The 20,163-nt window shown below is 41.2% G+C and overlaps 1 protein-coding gene across 1 annotated transcript in view; it reads right to left on the bottom strand.

Annotated features, from left to right (window-relative positions):
• The window catches only part of emp2 (epithelial membrane protein 2), a 36,484-nt gene that overhangs the window by 4,583 nt on the left and 11,738 nt on the right, over positions 1-20,163 (bottom strand). Inside the window, exons 2-4 of the mRNA XM_070901040.1 lie at positions 7,619-7,728; positions 5,218-5,314; positions 1,268-1,408 (exon numbers count right to left, since the gene is read on the bottom strand). Of these exons, the coding sequence (XP_070757141.1) occupies positions 1,268-1,408; positions 5,218-5,314; positions 7,619-7,696 (316 nt within the window). The 5' untranslated portion in view covers positions 7,697-7,728. The remainder of the gene's footprint in view (positions 1-1,267; positions 1,409-5,217; positions 5,315-7,618; positions 7,729-20,163) is intronic.

The following is a 20,163-nucleotide window of genomic DNA, read 5'->3' as shown; positions in this document are numbered from 1 at the left end:
GCCAGCAGATAATGCGATGGTGTATATTTGGTGTCAATACATTTTGTTGATACATGATGACATCCTGATTGAAGCATCATTAATTATTGCAGTGCCCATCACTTTAACCTAAAAAAATATTAACAGGCACTTTACACAGGGAAAATAAATAAAGGAATGGACAGTGAGCCATGGTGCCAGACATAAAAGGTGACCAAAAGCTTGGTCAAATAGATAGCTATTATGTAGGCTTTTAAAAGCTGGAGAGGAAGAGCGATAGAAGGGTTTATGGAAGGCGTATCAGATAAGGCAACTGAAGGCTCTATCAGCAATGGGGATGTTAAAGTGGGGGGAATGCACAGAAGGCATTCAGAGGAATAATTGGGTATGTGAGGAGACACAAAGTGGAAGTTACAAAGATAGGATGAAAGAATTTGAAGAGGAAGATGTGGATTTTAAATGTAAAGCTTTAGGGGACAGGGGATCAGTATAAGTCAGTGGTGGGCCAGACAGGATACAGGTGGCTGAGTTTCGAATAAATTGGGAGTTTATGAAAGGCGGAGAATAGGAGGTCGGCAAGGAGGCTGTTGCATAAATCTAGAGATGACAAAAGCAGGATAACGATGTCAGTGGGACACAATTAGAAGAAAGAAGACTTGGTAATGGATAGGATGTGATGTTGGGCTCAATTCTGAGTCAAATAGGACATCAAGGTTTGCACAGCCCAGCTGCAAAGGAATAGGGTTCGTGTTGGAGGCTAAAACAGATAGCTTCAGTCTTCGTGATGTTCGGTTGAAGGAAATGATGTGCTGTCAGACTGCTTGATGGGAATCAAGTTAATCAGACAGTCTGACAGCACAGCAGTGATCATGCGGACCAGGCAAGTGACGAAAAAATACAACTTAGGGCCAATCATCATTTTTCTGAAAGCTAACCCCATGCCTGTAAATGATGTCACCAATGGACCACATATCCTTGGGGAACCTAAGGAGGTGAATATGCAGAGGCAGGAAAAAAAGATATTGCAAATGGCTGCATTTAGACCAACAGGAGTGGAACCACACAAGGGCAACACAACGTTGGACAATGGAGAAAGAATACTTGTCCCACCATGCCAGAAAGGTTGAGGAGGACAAGCAGGGATAACATCATGATTGCAGTCAGAGGGAGTCATGTGTGCCTTGAGCCAGGGAAGTTGCTGCAAGCAGGGTAGAAGCTGTAATGAAGGGGTTCAAACAGGGATTTGGGAGCAAGCACTTTTGTTGCATCTACACACAAGCGTACTTACTCGAAAGCAATTGCAAGGATCCAGCAATGTAAAATCTCTGTCCCTTCTGTAGTCGGAACAGTTGAACGACAAACACAATGAATGAAAGACAGCAAAAGATCACAGACAGGCACATTGTTGCCTGTATTGCCTTGATGCAATCTGCAGAAAAAAAACAAAGATATTTAAAGGAATTGGCTTTTACAAAAATTAAGACTGCAAAAGCAAATCCAATTCTGGATTTTTTATAAAAAGGTTTTCACCACTTGCTCTATTACTTTTAGTTGGCAATTTTAGAAATATATTTCAGGGTCATTTTTAAACCAGCAAGTTAACAAAAAAAAAATAAGAAAATCACCCATAAAAGACTAAGAGATGAAAGAGCAAAAACGTTATACAAATAAAGAAGCCAATACAATAAGTTATTGCAAATAACATTATTTATGGTTTTGTTATATTATTTTTCTATCTTTCTTCCCCCCACCCTCTTCTAAGTCTTCATGCTGTCCATCATCCCTGGGTATAAAGGCAACCAGACAACACCAACATATAGCCACCCACTAAAGAGTTGTATATGTGCCGACTAGTTAACATGACCTATTACTTTCCTTGCCGATCTGTTAGAGAAGTGCTTGGCTTCCACTTAGCACCTCTCCAGACTGTCCAGATTACATTGCGAATAAACGAGTAAATTGAAGGTGTAAACTCTATGCAATCACTCAGCATCATTATTTCTATGTGCAGTGCCACCAAAAAAGTTATAAAAGTTGACTTTTGTTGCTCAGTAGTTTATCTAGCAAATGGATAAACCACAAAAACCTCGGTCTGGGATGAGTTAGCCAATACCAAGCTTGGATAGTGATAGGAAAGCAGCACTACAATTGATCAGTGTCTCTAGTTATCTTGCAACCCCTAGTGAAACACTCGTGGACACAAGATGAGAACAGGATCAACTTCAGCTGCAATGCCTCCCACAATGAAGAAGCCCAATACTCAGACCCCAAGTTTCCTTTGGGTTTCTGACATCCTATGGGCATTATTGGGGCACACCAGGGGCTAGAAGGTCTCTATCCCATTTGTCCTGTGCTGGAGTTTCCCTCAGGCAGAGAGCCAAAAATAAGAGGTAGGGCTGAAGGGATGATATCATCCGCCAGAAACCCCCACCAATCCTGTCTCTGGTAGCCATCCAAAGCAGCAACTTGCATTTATATAGCTCCTTTAATGTAATAAAATGTCCCAAGGTATTTATCAGGAGAGTTATGAAATAAAGGGCCCAAGTTTCGGCCTCAGTTGCTCCTGATTTTTTGGAGCAACTGGTGTAGAACGGAGTATCTTAGAAATTCAAATTCTCGGCATTTAGTTTGCTCCAGTTCTAGTCAGTTAGAACAGTTTCACTTTGGAACAGAATTTTCTTTTCCAAAAGCGGGCGTGTCCGGCCACTTACGCCTCTTTTCAAAGTTTCAGCAGTGAAAACTTACTCCAAACTAACTTAGAATGGAGTACGTGAAGATTTTTGTACGCTCGAAAAAACCTTGTCTACACTTTAGAAAATCAGACGTAGGTTACAAATCAGGCGTAGGGAATGAGGGGGGGGGGGTTTAAAGGGAAGTTTACAAACATTAAACACTTCAATTTTACAAAAAGAGTCATCATCAATAATAAATGATAAATACATCAATAAATCAACCAATAAATCAATCAAAAAAAATTAGTAAAAAATAATTATTTAAAAAAAAAAAAACATTTTTCACTTACTGACTACAGGAGTCCTCCAACAACGTGCTGGGACCGCCCCCCCCTTGTGTCTCTATCTCTCTGTCTGCCTGTGTGTGTCTCTCTCACTCTGTCTGTGTCTGTTTCTGACAGCGAGGGGTGGAGGGGATGGGGAGGGGGGAGGATGGGGAGGGGGTGTAGTGGGGGAAGAGGGGGTTGAGAAGGGAGGGAGGGGAGGGGGATGAGAGGGGGGGGAAGAGAAGGGAGGGGAGGGGAGGGGGGGGAAAAGAGAAGGAAGGGAGGGAGAGAAGGGGGGGGGAAGAGAGAGAGAGAGAGAGAGAGAGAAAGAAAGGAGAGGGAGGCTGAACGGGCCCAACACTTCGAGCTTAGACTTACCGGATTGACAGGTAGGTGGCATCGGGTCCGGGGGGAGGGGGGTCGGGAGCGCGGATCAGGGGGAGCGCTGGTCGAGGCGGAGGGGAGGGGGGGGCGGCGGTGGTGGTGATCGGTCGGGGGGGTGGGGGGGGGGGGCGGAGATCAGTCGGGGGGAGGGAAGGTCGGGAGCGGGAGAAGCGGAGGTCGGGTTGGGAGGGATGGGAGCGAGAGTCAAGTCGGGTCGGGTCCGGAGGAAGCAGGAGCTGGGCGTGGGAGGAGCCTTATTCACGCAGCCCCAGTGAGGCCATTAGGCCAGGGCTAGGGGCTGCGTGCTTCGGGCCCCTCCCACACAGTTTTGGGCGCCTGTAGCTACTGCACATGCGCGCCCACTGTAGCGCGCATGTGCAGAGGTCCCGGCACTGTTTTCAGCGCAGGGACCTGGCTCCGCCCCCTACAGCTCCTGCTGCGCTGTGCCGAGCTGTAAACGACCTGCAGGGAGCTGAAGAATCTGGAAGTTTTTTTTAGCCGCACTTTGTGGCGTGAAAAACGGGCGTCCAGGTCGGGGCTGCGCCGTTCTAGGCGCGGCCCGAAACTTGGGCCCAAAATGTGTCACCAAGCCACATTAGGAGATAATTGGAACAGATAACCAAAAGCTTGATCAAAGAGGTAGGTTTTAAGGATTTAAGGAGCGTTTAAAAGGAGGAAAGAAAGGTGGAGAGGTTTAGGGAGGGAATTCCAGAGTTTAAGGGCTAGGCATCAGAAAGCATGTTCACCAATGGGAGGCTAGAATTGGAGGAGTGCAGAGCTCTCAGGAGGACTATAGGGCTGGAGGAGGTACAGAGATAGGGAGGGGCGAGGCCATCGAGGGACTTGAAAACAAAGATTAACATTTTTAATCTGAGGTATTGCCGGACTGGGAGCGAATGTAGGCCAGTGAGCACAGAGGTGATGGGTGAACGGGACTTTGGTGCGATTTAGGAAACGGGCAGTAGAGTTTTGGATGAGTTCAGGTTTATGGAGGATAGAAGTTGGGAGGCCGGTTAGGAGAACATTGAAATAGTCAAATATGGAGGTAAAATGAAGGCATGGATGAGCCAATGCAGCGACGGAGTCGGGTGACTTTATGGAGATGGAAGTAAATGGTCCTGGTGATGGTGCTGATATGTGGTCAGATGCTCATCTCAGGATCAAATACGACACCAAGGTTGCGAACTGTCTGGTTCAGCCTCAGATAATTGTCAGGGAGAGTGACGGAGTCGGTGGTTAGGGAACGGAGTTTGTGGTGGGAACTGAAGACAAGCAGTTATACAGTTTTTAAATACAGCCCACCGAAATGGGAAAGGCCGCTTTCCATAGCAGTCATTTCCAAAATAATTGGTTGCTGTAAGCAAAGTGACCATCCTGGAAAAGTGCCTGTTTTTACTTTCGATTTCAATCTTCGGGTGGAGTTGCCAGCATTGGTCCCCAGATGCTGCTGAGCTGCACTCCTACTGGTGCAAGCACCCACCCACTTTATTAAAATTTCTTGACCCCAGGAATTCTAACAGGGTCAGGCACAAATGTCACTCTCTGTCACTGTTCCAGCGGCAAAGCTAAATTGTGGATTTCTGGCCCCTCAAGTGTCTAAGCTCACACATCAATAATAGTCATATGAGCGAGGTACCAGAAGGCACCCAGCACAGTGCAACCATGCCTCAGCAGTGTTTTGTGGGATTGGGGGGGGGGGGGGGGGGCGGGGGAGAAAGAGAAGAGAAAGTGGAATTGGAAGGGTTTTTTTTTTCCTTAATTCCTTCTTCCCGCCATCCTCGCATCTCAGAACCAATAAAACCTTTAAAATTAATTCAATGAGGGTGTAAGACTAGATGATTAGTGCAAATACTTACCTCCATAATTCTGAACATTATCATCATTACAAACAGTCTCATTGTTGTAGCAGGTCTGCCATATATCAGTGCTGCCTAGGTCAGTTTTCCACCAGACCTACAGAAAATGAAAATATTTTGGAAAATTAAGTGGCTGGAATATGGGTTAAATGTATTTTTCTTTCAAACATATCTTGTGTTTTGGAAGTGGGACATCTAAAATTTCTGTTCTCCCATTACAAAAGGCAAGTTAGTTCATTTCTACAAAGGGATTAATTTCAGAAAGATCCCCATTTTGAGCATTTTTTTGTGTCAACCTAGAATCATAAAATGATACAGCACAGAACAAGGCAATTCGTCCCACTGGCTCTTTGATAGTGCTATCCAACTAATCCCACTTCCCTGCCCTTTTCCCATAGCCCTGTAATTTTTTTTCCTTTCAAGTATTTATCCAATTCTCTTTGGAATGTTACTATTGAATCTATTACCACCACTTTCAGGCAGTGTGTTCCAGATCACAACTCGCCGAGTAAAAAAGTGTTTCCTCATGTCACCTCTGGTTCTTTTGCCAATCACCTTAAATCTGTGTTTTTTTTGTCTTATAAACACTCCTGTGAAGTACCTTGGGACGTTTTACTATGTTAAAGGCGCTACGTAAATACAAGTAGTTGTTGTTGTATCCTCTGGTTAACGACACTTTTGCCACTGGAAGCAGTTTCACCTTATTTACTCTATCAAAATCATTGAATATCTCTATCAAATCTCCTCTTAACATTCTTCGCTCTAAAAAGAATAACCCCAGCCTCTTCACATAACTGAAGTCCCTCGTCCCTGATACCAGTTTCGTAAATCTCTTCTGCACCCTCTCCAAGGCCTTGACATCCTTCCTAAAATTTGGTGCCCAGAATGGAACACAATACTCCAGTCCAACCAGTGTTTTATAAAAGGTTTAGTACAACAACTTATTTTTGTACACTATGTCTCTAATAATAAAGCCATGTGTTTTATTGAGAGCCTTCTGAACTTTTCCTGCCACATTCAAAGATTTGTGTACATACACCCCCAGGTCTCTCTGTTCCTGATTCCCCTTTAAAATTGTACTATTTAATTCATATTGCCTCTCCTCATTCTTCTGCAAACTTTGAAATTGTGCCCTGTATACACAAGTCCAGGTCATTAATATATGTCAAAAAGAGCAGTGGTCCAAATTCCAACCCTTGGCGAATGCCACTGTATACTTCCCTCCAGTCTAAAAAACAACTTTCCACTACTACTCTCTGCTTTATATTCCCTAACCAATTTTGTATCCATGCTACCACTGTCCATTTAATCCCATGGGCTTTAATTTTGGTAACAATTTGGTTACTTAGAGTAATCCCATGTCAGAGTCAATGAAGTATATCATTTTAACCTGCACATTAAAGTCACTGTTTTATTTATTTAATTATGAGATAAAAATTGGTCCTATTTACAGGAAGTTATTACTTTTCTAATCAAGAATCCTAGAATAAATACCATGAAACAAAACAATTCAGTCATCATGCCAGTGCTGCTGCATGCTCATCAGCACCTGCTCACAAATACAGTTACTCTGCCTTTATCTTTTTATATTCTCCATTTCAAATATTTATCCATTTCCCCTTTAATTGATGTTACAGTTTATACCTCAATGGTCACTTTAATAAAGCATTCCATATTTTAATAACCCTTGGAAAAACGGTGTTCTAATTTCTCCTCCATTTTTAAGTTAGCAATCCTGAGTCAATGCTCCTTTGTTTACTAACCAGTGAGAAGAATATTTCACTATTTCATGTCACTAAACTTTTCTCAACTACCTTATCAATTGCTTAACAATACAGACAGGCTTGCTTGATAAATGGAATGAATTCAGTGAAAATTCCACTTTTGTAGACCCAAGCACTTTTGATTAGATATCTTTAACACTTTTATGGGCACAGCTTGTTCATTCTCACCATGCTAAGAACCAGGAACGGTAGCATAGTGGACTAGTAATCCAGAGGCCTGGACTAATGGGATGTTAGTTCAAGTAACACCACAGCAGCTGGGGAATTTAAATTCAGTTAATTAATACATTTGGAATAAAAAGCTTTTTTTCAATAATGGTGACCATGAAACTACCAGATTGTCATAAAAACCCAACTGGTTTACTAATGTCCTTTAGGGAAGAAAATCTGCCATCCTAACCTGGTCTGGCCTATATGTGACTCCATAATAAGCAATGTGATTGACTCTTAACTGCCCTCTGAGCTGCACCAACTGCTACAAACAGTAGCACAAAGACTGCAGTGGTTCAAGAATGCGGATCACTACTTCTCAAGGGCAAGTAGGGATGGGCAATAAATGCTGGCTTTGCCAACAAGGCCCACATCCCGCGAACGAATAAAAGAGAAAGTGTACTCACATTATCTATCGTGGCGATGAACAGCAGGGCTGCTGTTGCTACATGAAAGGCAAGAATAAATCCCAGAAGCACAAGCATCTTAACGCGTTACTTCAAACTTCAAGCGTTTGCTGTGAAAACAAAAACACAAATTAACTTTTCACACATTGTTTATTGCTACACATAAAGGACAGACTGTGTGTGGTATACTGTGATCAAAATTACATGCATGCACAATTCATGGAAAACAATTGTTGTGGAAGGAACAGACAGTTAAGTTTGGAGCCAGGCACATCTGGCAAAAACATTTATTTTAAATGTTATTTTCATTTAACGTGCCTGTTTAGCAGTTTTTAAATATATACAATCTGTTACTGCCTAAAAAAATTTCAAATGCTCCACGACAGAACCCATGTACAGCATTTTTTTTTTTAAATGGAAAAAAAGACAGAGCTACTTTGACGAGTGACAGTTCCAGCAACTGGTCCACGCTGATGCTTTATGATTAGGGACAAAATCCCCTAATTGTTTCAAAATTAAAATTGTTGAATTAATCAATTTTACTTAATTGTTCCCAAACCGAAAAGATCGCCTCAATGATGTATCAAACATTCCTGTCTCTAACTGGTCTGGGATCTTGATCTCATTACTTGAACAGAAAACCTGGGCTCTGGCTGCATACTCAACTTTTGAACTATTGTCCAGCACTGGAATTGGCCCAAAGAATTGGGAAGAATGTCAGTTCTCACTCAGCTTGACGTCACAGGCAGATCTACGATACATCAGTCCATCAGGACATTGCCATCTAAGAGGCCCATTATGGTGGGGTTGACTTACAAAACTGAGAATAACTCATCAAGAACAAGGCAATTTTCTTCCAGTCTTGTGAGGAAACTACTTTCAGTTCAAAATTACTTCTTCCCTAGAGTAATGTTCTCACCAAAATACAAAATCTTCGCTCAAGAATAAATTGTTTCTAATTCATTTATTTTTAATAGTCAAGATAGTAAATATAGTCAACAGCGCTCTTAACTATATTGCTTGGAGAAGGGTTTCGGCATACTGGGAATTCATGTATATGAGCTGAATAGGTTGAGGATCACTTACCAAGAAGACAAGCGATGTTGGTAAGTATTGCATAAATAGGTGGGAACAAAAATATTTTGAAAAAATGTAATTCAAATTGCCAATCTTTTTATTTAAAATGCTTTTTTTTTTTAAATTGTGTTTCCGGTTTAGATTGAGGATTCAATGGCTTGCTTCTTTTGGTGTTAATAGAAATCCTGACCTATATAGAGTATTTTTATTAACTGACTACACATTGGAAATACTAACTCGGTTTGCAATGACGATACAGAGTGGAGAATCTAGCACCAAGACTGTGATGCTGTTGACCCAGCCCTTTCCACAAGCTTTGGCAGTAACTTACAATGGCTACTACACAGAAAGGGGGCAGAATTAAAAAGGCTGCCAATAGCAATATAGCTACTGTCAACTTGAGAATCAAATTACTGCTGTTGCTTGCAGCCCTCCTTCTGGCTACAGATGACAGTGGTTAAAACTCACCACGGACACCGCTGACTGCCAGAAGTCCAAGACCCTCAATTAACCATTTATGTTAGAAGTCTTTGTAATACAAGGCTCTGTCCCTTGTTAGATAGATGGTGAGCATGGTTTTTTGCAGTCATGATTCATTATCGAGCCACAAATTCTTGCCACAGTACAGAACAGCATGAATGTAATCCCTTATCTTTCTCATAGGAAATCTATTACATCACCCAGAATGACTCCAGCAATTTACAGCACATAAATACAAACCTATTTATTTGTTTCATGATACAATTTCACTTTTGATCTATAAAAATTGAGTTTTGCAAACCATTTCAAATAAGAGTGCATATTAATTGGGAGTCCAAACTGATTGGTATCAAAGAGTATAAATGCATAAAGGGCTTAGATAATAATTTGCAAAAGGGAATTTTATGAATAGTTGAAGGGAGAAAATTTGCATGGCTATGGGAAAAGGAGAGAGGAGTGGGACGAATTGGACAGCTCTAAGAGCCGGCACAGGCACAATGGGATGAATGGCCTCCTTCTGTGCTGTATGATTCTATAACATGACAGGGTATGAATGTAAAGCTCAAGCTTTGAGTGCCACATAAACCTTGAGATAGAGAACCATTGTTTTTAAGAGGCTATCATGGCAGGGAATCTGGTTAAATGATAGCAACGTGAGCCACAACTGCCTGAGCATTGTTACACAAGTGCAAATTCAGGCTTACTGTATGGTCATCACCAATGTGAAGTCATCATCATCGACAGTCCCTCGAAATCGAGGAAGACCTGCTTCTACTCTAAAAATGAGTTCTCAGGTGACTGAACAGTCCAATATGGAATGACAGTCTCTGTCACAGGTGGGACAGACAGTCGTTGAAGGAAAGTGGATGGGACTGGTTTGCCGCAGGCTCCTTCCGCTGCCTGCGCTTGGTTTTTGCATGCTCTCGGCGACGAGACTCGAGGTGCTCAGCGCCCTCCCGGATGCACTTCCTCCACTTAGCATGGTCTTTGGCCAGGGACTCCCAGGTGTCGGTGGGGATGTTGTATTTTATCAAGGAGGCTTTGAGGATGTCCTTGAAACGTTTCCTCTGCCCACCTTGGGCTCGCTTGCTGTGAAGGAGTTCAGAGTAGAGCGTTTGCTTTGGGAGTAACAGCGTTACAAGTCTTGTGTAAGTGAATATTAGTGTGTATTTTAGTAATGTGTACAACTCTAAATAAACATCAGCAACAGTTTAAAATGATAATTCAGTCACAAAACCTAAAGATTTCAATTAATATATTAATTGTAAATTAAATTCACTTTAGTTTATAGCCCTTAGTTACATATTTAAAAGTGAAAGTCAGCTGATATGATTAGTTCCCAAGTATTCAGAGCTGTCACACCTTCTCCTGCTCTCAAATATCTATGTCGCTGGTTGGATTCAAGACAGGCTATTCTCAACATAAGTGAGACCAGTCACCAGACAGCAACTCCTCCCTCCCTCCCTCCCTCCGTCCCCAATATAAACAATGGTGTCTTTTGTTAATAAGCTGCTATGAAAGAATTCATTGCACTACTTTTAACAATTCAGGAGTGGTTGAAATGTTGATTATGTACCTCCCACACATTCTCTTTCTCCTCTCCTCCCTCCACCACCCCAAAAAACATGCACTTTGAACAAAGATTTGAATATTAATGAAGGTAAAGCAAATGTCAGCAAGGATTCAGTTTCCATAGTTGAATGCTGTGCTGATGGATCCTTTTCTAAAACTGGGTGTGGTCCACTGTACAAATCGGAACTAAATTGACTCGTTCCGACTGCAATGCCAAATGTTCCTTCGACGTGTGCGAGTGTTCCTCATTATAACCCAGACATCTCATTTTAAAAAATGGAACAAAAGGCACAAATTGAAAAACTATTTGAACATTTATTTTACAGCTCAGGCCAATGCCACATAGCAAGACATGAGGCAAAGCTATGGAAAAAAAATGTTGCACAACTGCATAATGGCTTAGAAGATTTAAAAGTTATCATACAATGAAAATGGTTGAGATCCACGTTTGCCTTGTAGCACGTTTGCGTCTCAATTCAAAGACGCATAGATAACAAAAATTGTATCATGGTCTTGCTCTCTATCACCCTCTGAAGGATGAAAGGTGGGTGCCAGTGAGGGACTGAGTGATCCAATCTGACATCTCAGGAATCTGACAGTTTCTCAACATCAGAACTGTGGAATGAATTTACTGATTAGAGTCACTACCAGCTATTTGCTATTTTTTTACTATTATATGATCAGCATGCCAAGCAAAATAGAGATAGAACATAAATGAAACAGTAATAAAGATTAAAAGACTTGCATTTATATAGCGCCTTTCTCAATCACCGTACGTCTCAAAATGTTTAAGTAAGTAATGTATGATTTTAAAAGGTACACGGCATTCCATCACTGGAAAATCCTGCTTTTGCAGCAGCAGATTGATGGTAAATGTATATGCTATAGACAGTATTGAAATTACTAGTTTATGTAAGAACTCGTGGGTATCAACAGTTAGCAAAAAGTTCCAAATGGCTCGAGAAATGACAGAATATTTCTTTAGATCACAGAATACTTAATTGTTGATTCCGTTTGTTAGAATCTTTCTATAAAAAATGTCATACATTGGCAGCTCTTGTATGATAATGTTTCATCCATTCAGATCTCAAGCACGCTGTAAACATCTCACACTCATCCCCATCTGTTTGTAGATCTCACCAGCAGTATCCATTCAGTGTTTCGGTGATTATCCTCAATATTCAACATCCTTCCACTCAGCCGTGTAATTCAGCTAACTCCCTCACAACTACTTCTCACGATGTGCTCATGATACAGGCTGCTGGATGATTTAATGTTTGGGGACCGAGACACCAACCAATTTAAGTGAAAGGTATAAATTTTTTTTAAACTTCTTTTACCCTGTGGGGAATACCAGACAAATGCAGGACGAATGGCCAGATGGGTGCTCGTCAAAGCAGGATGCTACTGCGCACACATTTGCTGTGTTAAAATCAGAGATGTAGCTAATCCCCTCCATGCTGAGATCTTCATCAAAATATGTGCTTTAAGAAAGCCAAGAAGTTACATTAGACTCTTCAGCACTGTAGGAGACTTTGTAAAATCTCAGTTTCATCTGCCTTCAGGCCATGCAAGTCTTAGACAGTCAGTGAAAGAGAGGACAGTTTGACGGAGGAAAATCTCTTCCCGTACTCTCAATGCATCAACTGAATACAACATTCATCATACCTGGAGATGTCAGTAATGTGGACTATTCCAATTTCTCAAAGAAGAGGAATAGCACAAAATAACTAGAGAAAACATTAAGGAAACAAATTTAAATATCTAAAAATAAAAAGTATTTTAGATGAAACAAAACACCTTACTATGCTATCTATTTCTTTGACTCTTCATATTTGTAGTCACACCTAACTACTGTACAGTACAGGATACGGTAGCATAGTGGTTATGTTACTGGACTAGTAATCCAGAGGCCTGGACTAATGATCTGGAGACACGAGTTCAAATCCCACCACCGGAGCTGTGGAATTTAAAAGCTAGTGTCAGTAATGGTGACCATCAAACTACTGGATCGTCATAAAAATCCATCTGGTTCACCAATGTCCTTTAGAGAAGGAAACCTGCCGTCCTTACCTGGTCTGGCCTGGCCTGTATGTAACCCACAGCATTGTGTTTGACTCTTGCCTGCCCTCAAGCCATCCTCCGAAATGTTCTAGCAAGCCACTCAGTTATAATAAGCTATTACAAAAACTGCAGCGGTTCAAGAAGCCAGCTCACCACCATCTTCTCAAGGGTAATTAGGGATGGGCAATAAATGCTGGCCTTGACAGCAACGCCCACATCCCGTGAACGAATAATAAAAAAACCTAGAGGACAAAGCATGTCAATAGACAGAGGGGCACAGCACCACCCTTAGCCACTCTAATGAAAGTAGCTGAATGGTAGTGAATAGGAAATAGCTAGTTGAATTATACTTGCATGAATGGACTGAATGGGTACAGAAGAAAAAGCAGATGGATATGTATGAACACCTGCTCAATGAGTCAAGTAACATCACATCACTGACTTAAATACGATGTGAATATTCTATTTCTTGATAGCAGTCACAAAGATAATTTAATCCACTTCATGAAAAGCATGAATCCTGTTATATGCAATAAATTAGCACCGACAAAATTGTTTTATAAAACCAGAAAGTACGAGGCAAAAAACTGGAACTTGCTAACTAATTACACACATACGGCCATTGCCAGCACTTCAATACTGAGTCTTTACTCTTTGGCTGTGAATTTTGGCTCGGTGATTGGCATGTGCTGTGTAGAAAAATGCGTAATGATAATAGCTTGCATAATTACCTTGCAGAAAAATATTGGCAAACAGTGAAAATATTCTTGTCACTGCCATTTTGAAAACGTTCCATTTTCAAAATGGTGGGGCAGTGGGTATGAATATAGCTGACAGATATGGGATTGCACTTCAATGTTTAGTTTAAAATGAATGTTTACAGGATTTTCACTAGTCAGTGGCCCAGAAATTCCTCTGGGGGTCTTCCGGCGGGCAATTGCCTTCTCGCTGGATATTTTTTACAAATTTAGCTGGTGGTCTAGGAGACGCCCTGATTTCCGATGGGGAGGCCTTCTCCCGCACTGCGAAGCGTGCTCCCGTGCAGAGGGTCCCGATGCAGAAGATGCAGTCATGTGTGACTGCTCCGCCAATCAGATAAGTATTTCACAGGTTCCCATTAATACCACTGTGACTTGCGTATCTACGAGTTTCCAGTGCTATTAATGGGAACAAAAATAATTTTTTTTAAAAACAGACCACACATATTTAAAATTAATTGAAATTAAAGTTATTATGTCTTACAAAAATAAAATATTTTTCCGATTTTAAAAAAAGTTTTTTTAATAATGGTTAAAAATAAACTTACCGTAGTGGGAAGGGTTTTTAAGAATAAAATGTGTTTTTATAACTTTAAAAATACACACAAACATTTTAAAATAAACACTTGCGCCTGTAAAAGTAGACTATACACCTGCTTTTTCAGGCGCAAGATTTTTGAGGACATTTGCTGGCAAGATATCTGTAAATATCGGAAATCTTGCCCTGCAAATGTCCTCGCTCCCGATCTGCGGATGATCTGTCAAGCTAGAAACTTCGTACGGACCCGGGACATCGGAAATCCAACACCATTATTTCAATGTCTAGCCCTATATTTATAAGTTTATCTTTATATATAACTATTTATGTGCGAGAATAGCTGTTGTCTGACATACACAACACTTCTGGCCTTCAGGTAGGCTGTAGGCCCCAAATACAGGCCCAAACTTTGAACACAATTACAGTAATAGATGGATTCAGATCTTGATTTCTATCTTTCAGGAAATCTGGAATTATAAAACTTAGATTCCTTGACATGCAACCAGCTTCAACTTCAACTTCAGTGATGCCTGTGAATAATGTTCATTGATCCTGTCCTGTAAGTGGAACCAGAGATGTTATCGGGACTGCGGTTTTCTGATTTTGCACTTGCCAGCTCATTATATTTTGTTCCCCCATTCTCTTTAACGGATGTAAAATCATGGGCTGCCAAGTGCAGAGGCAGAAAATCCCAGCCCTGGAAGTGTGAATCAACCCCAAATGGAGCTAAATGAAAATAGATCCAAATAGGTGCATCTTAGGCAAATTTAGTTTTGCAAGAAACTGCCAATGAGAATCATGGTGCATGTTAACATCAGTGCCAGCAAGTCCATTCACCAAAATTACCTGTTCCATAGAAACATAGAAAATAGGTGCAGGAGCAGGCCATTCAGCCCTTCTAGCCTGCATCGCCATTCAATGAGTTCATGGCTGAACATGAAACTTTAGTACCCCCTTCCTGCTTTCTCGCCATACCCTTTGATCCCCCGAGTAGTAAGGACTTCATCTAACTCCCTTTTGAATATATTTAGTGAATTGGCCTCAACTACTTTCTGTGGTAGAGAATTCCACAGGTTCAGCACTCTCTGGGTGAAGAAGTTTCTCCTCATCTCGGTCCTAAATGACTTACCCCTTATCCTTAGACTGTGACCCCTGGTTCTGGACTTACCCAACATTGGGAACATTCTTCCTGCATCCAACCTGTCCAAACCCATCAGAATTTTAAACGTTTCTATGAGGTCCCCTCTCACTCTTCTGAACTCCAGTGAATACAAGCCCAGTTGATCCAGTCTTTCTTGATAGGTCAGTCCCACCATCCCGGGAATCAGTCTGGTGAATCTTCGCTGCACTCCCTCAATAGCAAGAATGCCCTTCCTCAAGTTAGGAGACCAAAACTGTACACAATACTCCAGGTGTGGCCTCACCAAGGACCTATACAACTGTAGCAACATCTCCCTGCCCCTGTACTCAAATCCCCTCGCTATGAAGGCCAACATGCCATTTGCTTTCTTAACCGCCTGCTGTACCTGCATGCCAACCTTCAATGACTGATGTACCATGACACCCAGGTCTCGTTGCACCTTCCCTTTTCCTAATCTGTCACCATTCAGATAATAGTCTGTCTCTCTGTTTTTACCACCAAAGTGGATAACCTCACATTTATCCACATTATACTTCATCTGCCATGCATTTGCCCACTCATCTAACCTATCCAAGTCACTCTGCAGCCTCATAGCATCCTCCTCGCAGCTCACACTGCCACCCAACTTAGTGTCATCCGCAAATTTGGAGATACTACATTTAATCCCCTCGTCTAAATCATTAATGTACAATGTAAACAGCTGGAGCCCCAGCACAGAACCTTGCGGTACCCCACTAGTCACTGCCTGCCATTCTGAAAAGTACCCATTTACTCCTACTCTTTGCTTCCTGTCTGACAACCAGTTCTCAATCCACATCAGCACACTACCCCCATGTTCCCTCTTAATCAGTAAGAGTGCTTGTTATACTGCTGCCCACTCCCATAAAGCCACATTAGCTGTGCTGAATTTGCTTCATGTTATTTACCCTGCTGTATTAGCAGTTTCACTACCAGCAAATTGGGGAACCTACAGTTCTTAATCCATTTATTTATACTTCACTAATGCCAGACCCATGCCAATGCACCCAGAGCATGTTGCACACTATGCCATTATGTAACAGTGCATAATGCAAAGAAGCCAGTAAGATCAGGGTGGGGCAAACTAGGTCTGTCGTGAGAGGGGCAGGGAAACCATTATGCCCACTCTCGTTATAATCACAGAAACACACTGGAACAGTGACAGAATAAAAGGAAGAAACACACAAGTTAGAAAATATTGCAATGGAAGTGTGCTTGCAGAACTCCTTGCATTCATAGAATTCTGTTTTCTCTGGTTATTATTTGAACCTTATTAAAAATAAATTGCAACTCCCTCAATGTCTAAGTTGGTGAAGGCACTATGTAACTCTGCCATACAGAGCAGAAGGTCCATGGTGTATTTTTGGTCTGTGCAGTTATTTCATCTCAGCCAGGGCACCAGTTAGGATATGATGATTGGCCTCAGAACCTCTTAAGTCAGGGAGGGAAAAGTGAGCCATGGTTCTCACTCCCATTCTCTATCCAATGTCCACTGAAGATTGCATTTTGGATAAGGACAGGCTCCATCTTGGCTGTGACATGTTCCTCGATTGAATAGCTGTCCAGGCTCATGAATGCCCAACTTGGCAAGATACCAGAGATAGGAGTAGGCCGTTCAGCCCCTTGATGCTACTCCGCCATTCAATTAGCTCATGGCTGATCTGTAGCTTAACTCCATTTACCCGTCTTGGTTTCATATGCCTTAATCTGCATAACTAAACCTCAACTTCAGGAGATGAGGATGAGGAGAAAGAAAAAGAAAGATATATTTGGAATATAAATTATTTTTAATTATATGCACATATTCTGAGAATTTAGCATTCAAGGAGTTAAAGTGGCAGTGTGTTGTCGAACAGAGCACAATGTTTGGTTTGTGCTTAGAATGGTAATTAAATCTAATTTTACACAACAGTTCAATAAAATCTAACAGTATAGCATGGAGAAGAGTTTTGAGTTTTATGAGATTTTAATAGAGTTCTGCCCACTCACTCAATGACATCTGAAATACCGTACATCAGCAGAGTCTGACTCATCAGCAATGTGGCAGGCAGATATACTTGGGAAAAAGGCCACTAAACACCGGAAAACATATTCTCAGGATGAAAATAAATCTTTGCAAATGATGTACGTGAGGAAATGCCTCAACTATCCCAGCAATAATTGGTAATTTAGGGTTAGTCAGTCACATATCCAAATGCTTTACATCTTAGAAAATCAACTCAATTTTTGGTTTGAGCAGGGAGGGTGAAGGGGAAAAGGACTGCCTGCTTTTAACCCTCAATATTCTATTAGTGTGTCTGCTGACATTCAATGTAACTCCACTTTCTTCAGCAGCATTAAAGCCTAAAGCTAACATGTGCAAAATTGGTTTGGAATGGCCGGGGAGGCGGGGGGAGGGCAAACTAATCTTTTGGGTACTGCAGGAGCTTTTCAATATTTTTGTTACATATATTGATAAAATGATCAGAATTGGAAACACAAATATTAAATAAGGGGAAAGGTCTTAAGGAAAAACTGTAATCTGGTTAGTTTAAATTTTGGTGCTGTATTATTTCTGCAAATTTAGAAAGGTTAACCATTTCATTTCTGGTGTTCACTGCAAGTGCAAGGAGCTTATTTTGTCTTTCCTGAATTGATTATTAGTTTCAAGTTCCAACTCCAACTGCAAGATTACTGCTTAACTGACTGAACTAGTCCACTATTTCCCATATTACAACTTCCCATTGTGTCTGCCTGATTTATAATTTTGGCGACACAAAGTGTTTGATGTTTTAACTTCATTTGTATCAAATTATATTTTGCATCCATCGATTACTAGGATTGCCTCCTGTTCAGTTTTGGTCTGGCCAGCTGAATATTTGAGTGGACAGTTGAGAACATTTCTGCCATTCAATGAGATCATGGCTGACCTGCCTCTTAACTCCATCTACCCACCTTGGTTCTGTAACCCTTACCTGGCAAATCTAGCAAACTCAGGTTTGACATTTTTAAATGGACTCCCAGCCTCAACAGCTTTATGGGGAAGACGGTTCCAAATTTCTACTACTCATTGTGGGACGTGTTTCCAGACATCACTCTTGAACGGCCTAGCTCTAATTTGAAGGTATATCTTAAAATGTATACCACACGTTTTAAAATATAAAATTGTCGCACGATATGAAGGCAATAGTTCAAGTTTATTACGTTTTTCCAATGGATTTTATAATCAGAATTCAAGCCAGGTTCCCACAGCCTGCCCTGACCTGCACCACCCCACCCAGCCTGATTAGGAACTTGGCAGAAGATGGCAACCTTCCGAAGTACAGATTGAGCAAAGTAACATAAAGGCTAGTGGTTTCCCAGATATGGACAACAGTTTAACCCTAAATGTGATGCTTTTCAGTGACTACATGTTCACACAGTTACATGCACTTCGCCATATACATCGTCATTCATTTGTGTGAGTTGCAATGCTTCAGAGTCCTTGCATGCAAGATTTGAAATACAAATTGCAAAGTTACATTCTTTGAACTCAACAGTTGCAGTCTTGTTTTTGAAAGACGAGAGCATAAAATATAACTTAATTAGCAAGCAGTCGATACGCCAGAGCAGTCAGCAGCAACAGTGTTATTTGCAAATTGGCCTCTCGCATACTTATGTCACATTAGAGTTGGGTGGGGCCAAACTATCACTTAATATTAAATCCAGTTTCGTTCTAGTCCACAATCTTATGATACTCACAAGTGGCCTGAATGATTCCAGCCCCATTGAGAATGCACGCCCTTTCCCAAGTATGTCCTATTTAAACTGTTGATTTAAGGTTTGTGGAATTACATGCCTACAACCTCCACCATAAGGAAGCTTTTGATTGGAAGCTTCGTGGCATTTAGATTTCTGTTTTATTGGAGGCGCCTGAATTCTCCTCCAAAACGTTTTCTCTATCCAAGCGAAGAGGACAAGCAATTGACTGGGTCCTAGTTCTGCACTAATCTAATGATACTAGAAAATACACACAAAAAAAATGCCCACTCTTTCTTCCTGTGGTAAAACAGCTGGCTTCTCCCCCAGGTACTCATCAGCCACACAATTAGGATACAGAAATCATGCCGGGGAGAATAGTGGATATACAGTACTCAAAAGGGGTTTAAAAGACTTAGGAATGCAATTCTTTCCACAACTTCGATTTGCTACCTTTTCAGGTCTCTCTACTCCCTCTTCAGCAAGCACACCATTAAATCAGGAAATACTTTGCACCATTATCAGTAAATATTCTGGTGATTACATTTTTAATGCCACTGTTGCGAACGACACAAAAACAACCAACCATTCTCAACACCTTGAATAGGCTGAAAATTACTGCAAGAAATACTACTATGTGAATGTTTAACAAAGCAAATTCTTCATAGCAAATTCTTCTCTCCTGGTACTGTAGGATTCACTAATCCATTTAAAATAAACAGCTCAACTTTGCCAGTAAAATAGCGAGGGGAAAAAAAATTAATCCGATAACGTCGCTCTGCAATTTCCAACTTGTACATTCTCTTCCCCCCTCCCCAACTACTTTAACACAAACTGTAACATTTGTGATGTGCATGTGACCATCATCCTTCAATGTCAATAATTAATATGGTCACAAGATTGTTTATACAGTACATCTATATGAACAAACAGCACCAGTCACCCCAGAATGCATACAGTTTTAAGCAGCAGATTCTAATAAAACGCCATGTGATGTTTTGAAATTTTCTCTCGGTTTTGCAACCAATTTTAAAGAAAATACCAAAGAAAGCAGCAGACAACAGCAGCACTGAAACAGTGCATATTTGTTCCTGGAGCTTGAAAATTATTAGGTACTGCAGGCACGAGTGAGTGACAGCACCTTTCTCCTGCGCAATAAAATAGCCATTTAAATTATTAT

Source organism: Pristiophorus japonicus, chromosome 15 (assembly GCF_044704955.1).
Source record: "Pristiophorus japonicus isolate sPriJap1 chromosome 15, sPriJap1.hap1, whole genome shotgun sequence".
NCBI classification, from domain to species: Eukaryota; Metazoa; Chordata; class Chondrichthyes; family Pristiophoridae; genus Pristiophorus; species Pristiophorus japonicus.
Note: the sequence above shows the minus strand (reverse complement) of the source record. Positions and strands in the feature narration are given on the sequence as shown.